Raw genomic sequence first — 16,447 nt, forward strand, 5'->3', positions numbered from 1 at the left:
TAGGAGAAGCGCTTGCATGATTTATAAAAAAAAAAAAAAATGTTTTGCATCAATAGTGTCTTCAAGCAGCTGCAGTACTGACAATGTAAAATAATAAATATTGCCAGCACCAAATCTTCAGTAAATAATCATTTTCTTAATCAGTATTTTTTCCCAGTACAATATCTCAATATAGTTAACGTTTATCAGTTTTTTTTTTTAATGACCACTTACCCCATGCCCATGGCAACGAGCGATGCAGGTGTGTAACTCAGCAAAAGAGGCATTTTTACATCGTCGATCTTTGCACACCTGAAGGCAAGTAACAACAGAATTAATCAACTCTTCATTGCAAAACATAAAATAAATGCTTTTATTGAGATACATATTTTTGATACACATCTCCACTTGATTAGTACAGATGCTGTTTAATAAATATCTCAGTTGAAAATACAGCCTAAAAAAAAAAATATATATATATATATATATATATATCTTGCCTTCCCCTCTCCACACTTGGTGCCCGTCATGACCAGTCCAGGGTCTGGAAGATCACCCTGCCCATCTTGGGTGCTGTAAACATATGTGCCCCGGCACTTCACCTCAATGCCGTCTGTGCGGACAGTGGTGTCTATGGACACAGCATTGGTGCCCTTTGGTTTCTTGGCAGCACTGTGGCACTGTATCTTACCGCATTTGGCATCACTGTTGGGATATTTGATATGAAAGATGGAAAGTCATGAGGGATCACTAGTGATCTTAGCTCACATCCATTCAGCATAAATACATCTATGAGGAAAGCAAATTAAATAATAATATGATGAAAAAACTAAATCATCATCTAAAAATCACATTTGTTTTGAGAATGATGAATGAGCAGAAAACAATAGTCTAACTTTAGAAAAGTTTGAAAAAGTACTGAGTCTGCAGTGCTGTCCTTATAAACTTATTTGAACTAGTTTGTTCATTTTCTTTATATATATATATATATATATATATATATATACAGTGTTATGGAAAAGTTTGGGCACCCCTGTAAATTTTCATGATTTTCCTTTATAAATCTTTGGCTGTCTGGATAAGACATTTCAGTTAAATATATCATATAGGAGACAAACACAGTGATATTTGAGAAGTGAAATAAAGTTGATATGATTTATGGAAAGTGTGCAAGAATTATTTCAACAAAATTAGGCATGTGCATAAATTGAGGCACCCTTGTCATTTTATTGATTTCAATACCTTTAGCACTAATTATTAGAACTCAAAATTGGTTTGGTAACCTCAGTGACCCTTGACCTCCATACACAGGTGAATCCAATCATGAGAAAGTATTTAAAGGAGGCCAATTGTAAGTGTTTCTCCTCTTTGCTTCTTCTCTAAAGAGTGGCAACACGGGAGCCTCAAAACAACTCTCAGATGACCTGAAAACAATGATTGTTGAACATCATGGTTTAGGGGAAGGATACAGAAAGCTGTCTCAGAGATTTAAGCTCTCAGTTTCAACTGTGAGGAACATTGTGAGGAATTGGAAGACCAGAGGCACAGTTCTAGTTAAGGCCCGAAGTGGCAGACCAAGAAAAATCTCAGATAAGCAGAGGCGCAGGATGCTGAGAACAGTCACAGTCAACCCACAGACCAGCTCCAAAGACCTACAACATCATCTTGCTGCAGATGGTGTCACTGTGCATCGTTGAACTATTCAGCGCACTTTACACAAGGAGATGCTGTATGGACGAGTAATGCGGAAAAAGCCTTTTCTCTGCACACACCACAAACGGTGTCGCTTGAGGTATGCTAAAGCACATTTGGACAAGCCAGCTTCATTTTGGAATAAGGTGCTGTGGACTGATGAAACTAAATAGAGTTATTTGGGCAAAACAAGGGGTGTTATGCATGGCGGAAAAAGAACAAAGCATTCCAAGAAAAACACTCGCTACATACAGTAAAATTTGGTGGCGGTTCCATCATGCTGTGGGGTTGTGTGGCCAGTGCAGGGACTGGGAATCTTGTTAAAGTTGAGGGTCGCATGGATTCCACTCAATATCAGCAGATTTTGGAGAACAATGTCCAGGAATCAGTGACAAAGTTGAAGTTGCGCCGGGACTGGATCTTTCAACAAGACAATGACCCTAAACACTGCTCAAAATCTACTAAGGCATTCATGCAGAGGAACAAGTACAACGTTCTGGAATGGCCATCTCAGTCCCCAGACCTGAATATTATTGAAAATTTGTGGTGTGATTTAAAGCGGGCTGTCCATGCTCGGAAACCATCAAACCTGACTGAACTGGAGATGTTTTGTAAAGAAGAATGGTCCAAAATACCTTCTGCCAGAATCCAGACTCTAATTGGAAGCTATAGAAAGCGTTTAGAGGCTGTTATTTCTGCAAAAGGAGGATGCACAAAATATTGAGTTAATTTTTTTTTTGTGGTGCCTAAATTTATGCACATGCCTAATTTTGTTGAAATAATTCTTGCACACTTTCCATAAATCATATCAAATTTAATTCACTTCTCAAATATCACTGTGTTTGTCTCCTATATGATATATTTAACTGAAATTTCTTATCCAGTCAGCCAATGATTTATAAAGGAAAATCATGAAAATTTACAGGGGTGCCCAAACTTTTCCATAACACTGTATATATTGGCTTGTTCTTTATAATGTATTAAGTTTGTTCTTTTTAATATATAGGTGGAGTCACAAGATAATTAATTGTGCTGTAACAGTTTTAAGGAAGTCCAAGACCAAATTGATATTTGCAGAAATTGCAGATTTCACTTCAGGTCAGCAAGTTCTTTGACAGAAACCACATAATATTGCTTATATGGCTGGTTGAAATAATGAAATACCACCTCACCTTTTCTCACACTTTACGTAGTTGCCATGACTGTCCTTGCCACAGTTTCCAAAGGCATTCCCCGCTATGTTCACATCCTGAAAACAGGCGTCATGTGCCGGCTGCGCACCTGGACAAATTTAGTTATTCAGTTAAACCTACATTAACTCTGAGAAATGTCAATTACAGTTGGGGACTCAAACAGACTCATAGTGTGAACATGGATCTGCTGGCTTCATGCCACCAGCTAATATTTAATTAGAGATAATTGTATTAAATTGAAGCTGAAGTGTAAGGTTTTAAGTGACTAATAGTTTTAAAAATGTGTTTATATTACATAATACCACAATTTTATTCGACCATGCCATGTTAGAAATAACCCATAGATTAAAAAAAATCCAGTCCAGTAAAACATTAACTGCTCAATTAAAATTAGTGAATATGATAATATTCCCCTACACACAGCGAACATCAAACATGTTAACACCCCCTCACCCCACAAATGATAAAGTATGTCTGCTGTGATCTGTGTCTGTTTGACAGCCAAAGAGCCTGACTGGACACGAGCCCAGAACACACTGGAGGTGTACAGCCAAATGCCATGAGCTCTCACTACATAATCCACATCAAGCAGTATTTGATCATTAGTGCTGACTAAACACTGAAAGAGTCCATTAGGATTCAAAAACTTGTTCTGAAAGGTTGGTTTATGGAATTAAAAGGGACATTTGTGTCTTTTGAAACATTATAAATGTCTTCACTGTCACTTTTGATCAATTTAATGCATTCTTGCTAAATAAAATAACTTAACATAGTAACACAATGACTTGGATCCTACAAATGTAATTTCCCTGCAAACTAAAGACACAGCCAGAGAGCAAGCATCTTACCATAACCCCACAGCTGCAGGCACTGCTGTTCATGGGTCAGACACATGCCATTATAGCAGTAGGCATGGCCATGCTGACACGATGACCCATCCAGGAGGTAAACGTTAGAGGGGCAGTAGGGAGAACCTCCTGTGCAGTATTCCGGCAGATCACAGGCACCGGCTGCTCCACGGCACATGGTGCCGGCCTGCTTCAGCTGTGGGCAGAGGGTACGGTAAGGAGACTGGAGGACTTTAATGAAAGAAAAAGAGAGCAGGTGGTGGGCAAACTACAGAGAAATAGTGGATATGAAACTGTGATGCCTGGTGCTTCTCTAGAATGTAGACACAGACAAGGCCTTCACTATTTTGAGCAACACATAAAATAAATAAATATACACTTTACAACAAGGTCATATTAGATAGCATTCGCTAATGCATTAACTAACACCAATTAACAATGAGCAATATATTTGTTACAGTATTTATTCATCTTTGTCTATGTTAGTGTATAAATAGTAAAACATCTACAGTAATACAATGACATATGTTGATTACAAAAATGCAATTTCATCAGAATACACAGCTAATTTGCAATGGTTTCAATGGGGAAAGATGCTTTTTGCGGCCAGGTGGTATAGTTATGACTTCTACCAGCAGGGGTTAACAGGGACAGGCTAACTCTGTAAGCCTTGACCACTTGTATAAAACATACTAAGTGAGAGTCAGAACAGAGTGAGAGAGGGAAGCAGTGGGAGAGAAATAAATAAATAAATAGATAAATAGACAGATAAATAGTTAGGCACCTTGCAGTCCTCACAGCAGACCCCGTGGGCACACTGTGCATCCACCTTCAAAGTGCAATTGCTGGGGTGGCAGCAATCATTGGTGCACTCCTGCAGGAGACAGAAAACACACACACACAACTTACAAGCCTTCAACTTACATGGTCAGCCACTTAGGGCAAGTTTTGAAAACACAATAAATACAGTATATATATGCATAATGTATGTCCTGTTTACACACACACTCAACAGTGTCTGTTTGCACACTACGATTAAAGTGCGGAAAAGTATAAATCGAGAAGAGAAATGGCACAGGACGTTAGATGTATATAAAAATGTTTGACATGTATGACACTGATATATACAGCGTGGAGGCGTCTGACGGCCAATAATTATACCGCACAGCTGAAAATGTGTGTGTGTGGTGTTTTAGGGTGTTTAATGAGGAGGAAACAGCCACAACACACACACACACAGTCTCTCTCGGTCTCACATAAACACACAGAGCATCCTCTATTCTGCTTTATATGGTTTCAGAGTATCAAGTGCGACTGACAGCTATGATTACTGCACTAGAAATAAATAAATGGTGTGATTCAGTGACTATAATGAAAAAACGACATGCGTACATGACAGGCTTGCACTGTCAAATCTATTTTTGTGTATTCATGGAAGTAGAGAGGGCCAGCAGATGATGGTTTGGATTAAAAGGTTAGAACAAAAGTGTATGATAACAGCTCTCAGTTCAAAGCCGCAACCTAGCTTTTTCTGTCAGGTGATAGTTGAGGTATTGTTTCACTGAATATGGTATTGGCAGCAGGTAAAATCCAGAACAGTATTTATTGACTAGGAGTTACAGACGCTACCTCAGTCTACCTGCAACAGATGGCAAATCACCCAGCCATTATATGCGCCCTGACAGCCTGTCAAACACGGCTTTGCAGCAAGGTGGGACGCTCCTCTTTCTCTCACTATACACACATACAAGCATGCAAGCAAAAACATAAAAACGCATATGCTTTCATCTGTCACGCTTTGTTACAACACCATTTTTCTGCTGTAGTTCAACTATTTATGTTCTACTGTAACATTTGTGTTTGGACCTTCCATGTGATAAAAACAAAACGTTTTACTGGTTGCAAAGCTCTTCAAAATAAAAATTATTTAAAAAATACACTGCATAAATATATCAAGTATTCCATGAATAAATAATAAAGGCATAAAAAGGAGGCATAATCAATGGTAATCCATATTAACTATCAAATTTTTATTTATTACATGTATTTCAAACCCACTACTGTTCTCTGAAAAATTACTAATTCACGATTGGTCTGATTCAATATTCTCTAAATCAATAAGTAATTCCATTCAATAATTCATTTAGGCACAAATCACCTCTGGTTCTCCACAGTCACACTCCTCCCCTTCCTCTACAAAGCCGTTTCCACACCTCTTGCCACCGACCAGATCCTTCATGTTGGGCATGTTGAACAGGCACATTCCTCCTCCCTTCTGGAAGTAGTTGTCCAAGTCTTTTTTGCTACAGCGGCTGAAAACTTTTGGAAAGGGGTGCCTGCAGACCATTATAGAAAGGAATATTTTTATGCATCAAAATGATTGAAAACAAAGGGGGCACTAGTAGAGATAAGATGGAAAACTTCCAATTTGTTAAACAACTACAGTCAGCCATAGACACTGAGGCAGATGCAGCTGAACACAGGTTTATAATGAATCCAGTAACAAAATTATCATGAAAATAATGTCTTGATTTAAAATGAAAAGAGTAGTGAAGTTTCCCAAAATGTTTTTCACAAGTAAAAAAAAAAAACACTTTCCTCCTCTTTATGCCAAGTGATCTCTTCTGAACTTCTGTCTTACCTTTCCTCTACTAGACCAGAAGCAAGGGGTCACTTAACCTACTTCATCTCAATTAAATTTCAAACCAATTCACACTACTAAAACTACTATCCTTGCCATAAATGATGTGCTTATGTCAGCCACTTTTGATCTCATGCTAGCAGCTGTAATTTTCATCCAGAAAGTTCTTTCTGGCTTTTTTTCTGGTTTATATGTCTTAATTAGTTCTTACCCAGTTAGCTGAAAAACTGCTGCACCCTTAACACTGGGGTTCCACAGGGCTCAGTGTTGGGCACCCTGCTGTTCTCCATTTATACCAGATCCCTCAGAACATTTCTCAAACAGCATGACACTACTGGTGTGCTGACAATACCTGACACATCATGTTCCCTCTTCTGTCCGTAAATCAGTGTTCTCAGAATGGATCTGTGCATGTCTCTGTGTCATGGTTCTCTCTTTATATATACATGTGATATTTACTCCTGAGACTATCATGCAATACCATCATAGATAGCGCCATATGAAAATTGATGTACAGGATATTCATGGTATGTTGTTTACTTTACTTGCTATCTTTTCAGGTATCAGGTGGGAAGTCGTGGCCTAATGGTTAGAGCGTCGGACTTGTAATCCAAAGGTTGCGGGTTCGAGTCTCGGGCCGGCAGGGATTGTAGGTGGGGGGAGTGAATGTCCAGTGCTCTCTCCACCCTCAATACCACGACTGAGGTGTCCTTGAGCAAGACACCGAACCCCCAACTGCTCCCCGGGCGCTGCAGCATAAAATGGCTGCCCACTGCTCCGGGTGTGTGTTCACGGTGTGTGTGTTCACTGCTGTGTGTGTGCACGTTGGATGGGTTAAATGCAGAGCACGAATTCCGAGTATGGGTCACCATACTTGGCTGAATGTCACTTCACTTTCACTTCACTTCACACAAAAAGCTGTTTCCTAGAAACAGCTAGAAGCTAGATTGCAACTGGTGATTTCAGCCAGCTTAGTGAAGTGAAGTGAAGTGACATTCAGCCAAGTATGGTGACCCATACTCGGAATTCGTGCTCTGCATTTAACCCATCCAACGTGCACACACACAGCAGTGAACACACACACGCACCGTGAACACAGCCATTTTATGCTGCGGCGCCCAGGGAGCAGTTGGGGGTTCGGTGCCTTGCTCAAGGGCACCTCAGTCGAGGTATTGAGGGTGGAGAGAGTGCTGGACATTCACTCCCCCTACCTACAATTCCTGCCGGCCGGGGACTCGAACCCGCAACCTTTGGATTACAAGTCCGACTCTCTAACCATTAGGCCACGACTTCCCCCTACTTAAGGTAGTTTTGTGTGTAATATACAATAGTGTGTAATTATTTGATAAAAATACAATACAAATATTCATAAATATCTTTACAAGTTTTCTACTTCAGTATATTTAAATTTTTTTAATTTTATTACTGTGATTACAAAGCTAAATCAGCAGCCATTACTGCAGTCTTCAGTGTCACATGATCCTTCAGATATAATTCCAATGTGCTGATTTGGTACTCAATAAACATTTCTTATTCATTATCAATGTTGGAAACAGTTGTGATGCTTAATATTTTTGTGGAAACTGATATATTTGTTTCAGTATTTTTTTGGGGTCAAAATAATTTTATTTAATTGAAACAGAAATATTTTGAAACATTATAAATGTCTTTACTGTCACTTTTGATGAATTATAATGTGTCCTTGCGGAATAAAAGTACTAATTTAATTCAAGAAAAAATAAACTAATCTTACTGACCCCAAACATTTGAACGGTAGTGCACATCAGATGGTCAGTGAATGGTCTGTAGGCGTACAATCTGAAGTGGAGACTAAAATGCTTGACTCATCCTTAGGGACTTATCATTAGCAACTAAATATATACTTGTACAGTAGCATCCTGTCTATGTTTTAGTTTAGAAGTTAAAATTATTTGCAAGTGCTCCAGGGTTCTTTGCGTAATTAGCATGCTTTTGTAATTACCGTGATTTTATGTTCTGCATTGTTGGTTATTTATAAAAGGAAGCCTCTGCTAAAGGCATCAATGCAATACAAATGTAGAAGTCTTTACCCTGTAGCTGCCGCCATGACACATCCACCCTGCTCTGCAGTGGCCTCCACACAACAGCCCTCATGGTCATGGCTCATGCCAAAATTATGGCCGATCTCATGTGCCATGGTGGCAGCCGCCCCAATGGGTAATTCAGAATGGTCCTGGAAGAGAAGATCATTTAATCTACCAGCCATAACAAACATCACAATACATGAAACAGAAGTTTAAGCACTGCTTTTAGAGTCTGTCTAAAATGATGAATTCAATATACATGATTAGAGTATTTGCCGCTCTCACTGCCATGCAATAAATTACTTACATTTTATGCTTTAAATTGGACATAAAGGCTATTTGTAGCCCACAGGCTTCTGTCGTTGCTATGCCACATTGCCACGGTTCCAACATTATGGTAGGTAAATGGCAGTAGAAGCCCAGAGGACATCTCTGATCTCCAAAGGCATCTTTGTTATGTTACAATGATGCCATAAATTGTAGAGGATGTTGTTGTTTTTTTACCTGCAGGTGGTAATTTAACTACCTTGGCTGTGGTAAACAGAATGGTCTTTGTTTTATCTTCATACCATGACAAAAGCATAAAGGTGCACACACTCACACATATTTCCAGAGAAAGTAGCACCAACGGATATCTCTGCAAAGGGCATGCAGTGTTGATTTTTACAGACGGCACTGATGATATCTCCACCATAACAACAATGTTGAAATATGACATGCAGTTGTATTACAAATGATTTCTCTTTATGGATTTTCTATCTTCTAAATTTCTCCGTAGGAACCACATTGTCCTTGTCATATACTGGTTCTAAAGCATTTGAGGAATGTGAGGGAGCCTATTTATGATAAGGAATGCTTTCTCAAACCATTGTCCAGGACAAGACCACACATGTCCAACAGTGATTCTATATTCACCAACTGTAATTTTTTTTTGTAATTTGTACAAAAAAATAAATAAATAAATGCTACAGTAAACTGTAATTGGTTAACTATAAATTACCTTAAAAAATATAAAATATAAATGTTTTAATATTTTACTGTAAATGTATGGTTACTGTGATTGGTTAAATACAAGTAATTGTAATTGCAAGAAAAACTGTAAAATTACATTTCTAGAAGTCCCTGTGTGACACTGATTATATATCATTTAAATATATTTTAAATAATGTATGTTATATAATTTCCATCCTCTCAAATGGTCAACAGTCATATTTTTCATCCTCAGCATGCTATTTTCAACCCCTAGAGGATTTATAATAAACAAACAAAAAAAACTTCTGAAAATATCAATATCTTGTTAAATAACTAGCTGTCGACTGCAGTTCCTGTCAAGCAGCACATACAAAACAAATTTACTCTCAAAATATGATTGTGACTTCTGAAAACATCACTTATATGATCATCACTTATAAATCCCTTATACTTATATTAACTATATTAGAGAATACTATTATAGAAATTGTGCTGTTGTATAAAGGTTGTGCTGTTGTGTATATTCAACTAGTGTCTGGTAGGTCAGCTCTTATTGCTTCTAGATATGTAACCACTGTTGACATGCATAAAAAAAAAACTTTTCCATGTACCATACTGATCTCAGTAGGACTAAGCAGGCTATATTGATGTAATGTAGAATGACTCCATCCATGTGTAATATCCAGAAAAAATGCTTCACCACTCATTAGTATGCTGCAAAGTGATCTTCTCCCGCCACACAAAGTAATAGAACCAATAAGAGGCTAATCAGGTATGTGGGAGCTATTGATCACTTTATCAAATCCCTGCATGAGCTGTACACAAACACACACTTTATATACACAGTGTTTACAGCCTATTCCAGATGCAAGCCTGCATGCTTTCTTACCACGTTGATGCCGCCCGAGTTCTCGTGACTGCACATGCCCTCCAGCGGAGCCATGCCAATGGTGGTGCCCTTGAAAATCACACCACTGCAGGGAAGACCATATATACTTTCAGCTATGATATCAATTAAAATGCCAATCTTTATCCCTTTAAAGGGATATTTGAAAGGGATACAGTTTTGGAACAACTAGAAGGCGAGTAAACGATGTAAGAATTTCAGTGTAAGTGTAACTAATTATATTTTTTTAAAACTTATCCAACATCATTATGAATACATTACAGGACAGTTCTACAGTCTGTGTGCATACAGTTGGTGTGTATTGTGACTAACGTGAGTAGTTGTGCATTGTCATGTTTCTTGTGGGATTTGAGTTTCTGTCTCCACTGTAGGAAGGACCAAAGAGTTGAATTTGGCTCCTCATTGATGATGCACTGATCATGTTCAGTCCAAACCTCTAGACCAATCAGAGGTACGCGGATGTTCAATTCTCTGTAGAACTGATCAGACCAAAACAAACAATTAGGAACATGGTAAAGGGATTTATTTTGTTAAATATAATTATAATACAGACATCTAGGAATTTTTGCATTCAGAGAACAAATATGCAGTCTAAACAGTCAACAAAACCTTTGAACCAAAGAAATTCACCCAGGCTTGACATACCTTATCTACATAATTAGCAATTTCCATTATCCTCATTTTAGTTTTGTCAAGGTCCTTGTTTTGCTTCCTGTACTGTAGAGACATGAAGAAACACCAAGAGGCAATTTGATCAAGATGAACATACAAATGCATAGACCCTGCTTGAGAAATTGCGAAAACCCTGTTACAGAGAAATTTGATTAACTAAATCCAGCCATAATGAAATCTTACATAACCTTCTGCCTTTTTTGGCTTTTGGTGGATATTATACAGATTCGATGTAAATGTATGAAAGAACTCAATCAGAAAACTCAACAGAATGTAACACTGAAAGATTGTCTGCATGCCTCTCACGAAATGCATCCCTCATACCCGAGGACTAAAAATTAAACGATTTAATTCACTGATAACTTCTTGATAACTCCTCATACATGTAAGACATCGTCAATGGGAGTGATAGAAAAGAGAGGGAGAGAGCAAAATGGCACTTCCGAAGCTCTATATTTAAGCAGCAATTGCTCAGTGGCCACATTTGAATGAGAAAGTAACACTAGGCTTAAAAGTACCGGTTCTAAAGTACAGTTTATATAACTCGGCCTGTATTTGAAGCTTTAAAGCCTTAATTCCTGTGGTGAACTTTACTGTGTGGAAGTGTCTAATTAGTAGAAATGAGCATGACACAGGCATCATCAGCTTACCAGTGTGTTGTCAGCTACTATATACAGTTCCATGTACTTTGTAGTACCCCAGGCATTTCGTCTAACCTATGGAGGTAAATACAGACACAAACGAACAGCAAGCAAAATGAAACGTTAATTGCTGGAGGGCAGGATTTATGGATTTGTTTCTCAAGTCTCTTGGCGCTTGCTTTTACATACATACAATAAATGTCTGCAACTACTGAACAAGTAATGAAGCGACAATTGTATTCAATCACACATATTGAATTTACTATAAAATGGGTTTAATGTAAATGCTAATTGTTGTTTGTGTGCAGAAAAAAAGGTTTTACAAACTAACTACAAAATTTCCAAAACTGTATGCAACGATATTGTAGCAATGTGTTTAGTTTTCACTGCTTGCCATCACTGCTGTTCTTCATGTTCAGTTTTATTTGCATTTTAATTTATGGATCTAATTCACTCCAAAGTCTGCGTTGGCACAGTAGTCACAAAAGTATTCAGTTGCCACAAAGTGGCAGCAAGGACTTTACAGTAACCGAGCAGTAAATAAAATGTAAGTCAAACAGTAAAATAAGTGGAAGAACAGAATTTGCATATAAGTCATCTTCCTTGGCACAAGTGGAAAATAAAAAGTTGATAAATGGTCATAAGCAATAAAAATCAGAGCTCTGAATTCCAAAATGAGCCTCGTCAGGAACTCGTTTGTACGCCTATTAGCTATAGGGATGGAAATCTTTGGAAATATAATCATTCTGTTGGAAAAAAATAAAAATAAATTCTATGTACAAAATGCAATGGACTTGTTTTTATTGTGGAGGACACATCACCAACTACAGAGAGCCAAAGAGTGTCGATATGATTCTGTACACATGGGATCTGTGGTAATTAAAGACTAAAAGCTACACAGAGACATGCTGTACTACAGTATATATGAACTTCAAGATTCAGGAACTTTGTAATCCAATTGTACCAGGAATGCATCATCACTGTTTATTAATTTATGGACCCTCTAATTCTCATTTGTAAACAGCAGGCCAGTTAGAAGTCTCTACTGCTTGGCTTTAATGAGAAAGCAAGTGCAAGCAGAACAATAGCAGTAGGAGGGCTCCCAACTCCTGCTAATGATCCTCAAGAGTTTTATAATAAGCCCACATTATGCACTTCATCAGTCTGAACACTTAACCTGGGCTTAAGATGGCTTTATTTTCTGTACTGTAATGAGCCAAAACACATTTTTCTTTCTGCAGCACATTATGGGAATAAATGAAATTACTGACGCACAATGCAACACAACAGCTTTGCGTCAGACCGCAATGTTCTCTTCCGTGAGTGGCCTATCTAGTTATTATAGATTGGAGGGAACAGAACATCTTTGCTATTGTAAGAGAGAAATCTTCTCTGACATCACACACAACCCACTTATGAGATCAGAAATAGAGACGTTACACACTGAATAATGATGGTAATGACTCACTGTTATTTCCCTAATGACTATTATGCTTACAATCTAGTGAGAGTTGCTTTACACAATTTTTGTCACCTGTGGAAAGGACTGATTAAATACACTTTTGCATGACATCTACTTCAGTGAAATATATTGCAAAAATGTATTACCAAGTCTCTTTATTTATTACCAAATTTTATCAGCTATTAAATGTGATCCCGGACCACAAAACCAGACATAAGGGTACATTTTTCGAATTCGACATCCATACATCATCTGAAAGCAAAATAAATAAGCTTTCCATTGATGTATGGTTTGTTAGGATAGGCAATATTTGGCCGAGATACAACTATTTGAAAATCTGGAATTTGAGGGTGCAAAAAAATCTAAATACTGAGAACATTGCTTTTAAAGTTGTCCAAATGAAGTTTTAGCAATGCATATCACTTATCAATAATGAAGTTTTAATATATTTATGGTAGGAAATCTACAAAATATCTTCATGGAACATAACTTTTACTTAATATCCTAATGATTTTTGGCATAAAAGAAAAGCGATCATTTTGACCCATACAATGTATTTTTTAGCTATTGCTACAGATACACCCGTGCTACTTATGCCTGGTTTTGTGCTCCAGGGTCACAAATGATGAAATGGGACACATCATAAATCAAACTGATTTAATTTCTGACTGACCCTTTGATGCAAAGGTTTAAGATGACCACTGAACAGGCTGATGTGTCCAGTCTGATGGCTGTGTCCACAGGTGCCGGTTTTGACCGGCAGGTCTTCAGTGCGATAGAAGGTGTGGTGGAGAACCTCCTGGCTTCCGATTGGCTCCAGGTAGTATGTATCATTTGAGTTCAAGACAATCAAACCTCTGCAGAAGGAAATTAGAGTAATGTCAGCTCAAATGCTCTCTTGTAAAATGTGCTTTGTCTTCCAATTTTTTACAACTGGTCCAAATCCATTTAGTCACAAAACCATTTGTTTACGCCCCAGGGCATCCAACTATTACTTTCAAAATGAGGATTGTCATTTTCCCCAAGTTGACAACAGGCAAGCAGAAATGACTCAGGGTATGGCTTTATAATGGTTCCTGACACTAAAACTGTATGCAAATTTGGCTGTGATTTGCCTTGGCATAAATGTAATAATATTCATGAAATAATAAATAGTAAAATAAATATTGAATGATAAAAATAAAACAATCAAATACATTAGTCAAATTTTTAAATGGACTGATGCCTCTGCAGACTATGGCACACATCAGCACATGACCTCCAATGAGCTGAGAGTAAAGACATGCAACATTCGCCTTGAGAAAAGCCATATGAAAACATATAGTGCTAATTACGTTTGCTCTTACAAAATCTTGCAACAGCTGTTCAATGACTTGATCTGTCTTCATAAGAAATTCAAAACCTTTGGCAATATTAAGAGACAGACTCTCCAGGGCTTTGCACTTAAAAACTCTGTTATTTTCATATAACTGGCTACTCGACTCAATATATATTACAACAAACTCTGGATGTCAAAAGAGCAACTGCTCTCATAGTCTATAGACTGAATGATCAGGAATGAAAGCAAACACACTTTAGGGAACACTGATTCATCCCACAACTATCCTGACTGCTGCTCTCTGATTTCACACAATTTTAAGTAAATGGCAGTTGCATTTATCATCTAGCCACATTTAACCAATTATGTAGCCAACACATCTTTGGTATTTTAAATAATTTAAATGGTTTTTAAATGTTTCTTCTTTTCTGATTCTACGTCATAATAACTTCCTTTATCAAAACTATCATCTGATGATTAGTAGTTCATGTATAATCAAATGTTTTGAAAGAAGTCTTTTTTGCTGCATTTATGCTGCATTTATTTAATCAAAAATATAGTAAAACAGTAATATTATCACTATCCATTGTTTTGCATTTATTCCTGTGATGGCAAAACTTAGTTTTCAGCAGCCTGCAGTCTATATTCTACATTTCTTATTATGATAAATGTTGAAAACATATGTGCTGCTTCATATTTGTTTCATAATTCACTGATGAACAGAAAGTACAAAAGAACACTCTTATTTGAAAGAGAAATCTTTTAGAACATTTTACAACACTTTTTAAAACAGCATTATAAATGTCTTTACTGTGTCCTTGCCAAGTAAAAAATATTAATTTAGTTGGGAAAATAAAATCTTACTGACCTCAGACTTTGATAGGTACGGAAGTTCTAAGCGGCCATGCATTATTATAATTTTTCTGTCTTGTTTTCTCGTGATCACGACTTAATTTTCTCGTGATCTCGATATAACGAAAGTTGCTTTGTCGTTATCACGACTTAATTTTCTCGTGATCTCGACATAACGAAAGTTGTTTTGTCGTTATCACGACTTAAATTTCTCTGTGTATTCGGCATGAGAAAATGCTATAGAAGAAGCATCATCGCAGCATCATGGATGATCGTATTCGCTTTTACTTTGATCAGGGACTCACTCAAACTGAAATAGCTCTGTGTCTGTCAGTGATTGACGACTTATAAGTGTTCGACACTTGAGAAGGAGGCTGTCGGGTCTGCAACTTTATCGTCGAAGACAATATAGCGACCCTGATTTTCTCACGATAGCTACAATTACGTCGTGAGAAAACGGTTTTTACGTTGAGATCAACAACTTTCGTTATGTCGAGATCACGAGAAAATTAAGTCGTGATAACGACAAAACAACTTTCGTTATGTCGAGATCACGAGAAAATTAAGTCGTGATAACGACAAAACAACTTTCGTTATGTCGAGATCACGAGAAAATTAAGTCGTGATAACGACAAAACAACTCGTTATGTCGAGATCACGAGAAAATTAAGTCGTGATAACGACAAAACAACTTTCGTTATGTCGAGATCACGAGAAAATTAAGTCGTGATAACGACAAAACAACTTTCGTTATGTCGAGATCACGAGAAAATTAAGTCGTGATAACGACAAAACAACTCGTTATGTCGAGATCACGAGAAAATTAAGTCGTGATAACGACAAAACAACTCGTTATGTCGTGATCACAAGAAAACAAGACAGAAAAATTATAATAATGCATGCAATCCGTAGATAGGTGTATATGAAGTGTATATTAATTAAAGTTTAAAAACTAAACTAAGGGTTACATAATGTAGTAATGACTTTTTATCAATAAAGAATATTCAAATTAAATTTGTTCTCCTTCATGTTCTCTTTGCCCACCAGTACAATAAATGTGTAGTAAAATGAAAGCAATCCTTTATTTACAATCATGACAAAACCTTTGGTTTGTGAAACTTTTAATACAGTCACTTGTGTTTCAAAGACACAGATGTTTGGTTTGGATCTCTAGGCATTAGGTTTAGATTCAGCAGGAAAAGACAGG

The 16,447-nt window shown here is 37.3% G+C and overlaps 1 protein-coding gene across 2 annotated transcripts in view; it reads right to left on the reverse strand.

Annotated features, from left to right (window-relative positions):
• The window catches only part of LOC306872250 (disintegrin and metalloproteinase domain-containing protein 33-like), a 103,703-nt gene that overhangs the window by 12,658 nt on the left and 74,598 nt on the right, over window positions 1-16,447 (reverse strand). For both annotated transcript variants that reach the window (XR_013784405.1, XM_079420742.1), the window contains exons 6-17: window positions 13,744-13,927; window positions 11,618-11,683; window positions 10,941-11,012; window positions 10,608-10,774; window positions 10,278-10,362; window positions 8,423-8,565; window positions 5,871-6,048; window positions 4,497-4,586; window positions 3,713-3,908; window positions 2,844-2,952; window positions 480-684; window positions 214-291 (exon numbers count right to left, since the gene is read on the reverse strand). Coding sequence is in view for 1 of the 2 variants with exons in the window: in XM_079420742.1 (XP_079276868.1) it covers window positions 214-291; window positions 480-684; window positions 2,844-2,952; window positions 3,713-3,908; window positions 4,497-4,586; window positions 5,871-6,048; window positions 8,423-8,565; window positions 10,278-10,362; window positions 10,608-10,774; window positions 10,941-11,012; window positions 11,618-11,683; window positions 13,744-13,927 (1,573 nt within the window). In the remaining variant the exon portion in view is untranslated. The remainder of the gene's footprint in view (window positions 1-213; window positions 292-479; window positions 685-2,843; window positions 2,953-3,712; window positions 3,909-4,496; window positions 4,587-5,870; window positions 6,049-8,422; window positions 8,566-10,277; window positions 10,363-10,607; window positions 10,775-10,940; window positions 11,013-11,617; window positions 11,684-13,743; window positions 13,928-16,447) is intronic.

The sequence above is a fragment of the Barbus barbus genome, assembly GCF_936440315.1.
Source record: "Barbus barbus genome assembly, chromosome: 1".
NCBI lineage: Eukaryota > Metazoa > Chordata > Actinopteri > Cypriniformes > Cyprinidae > Barbus > Barbus barbus.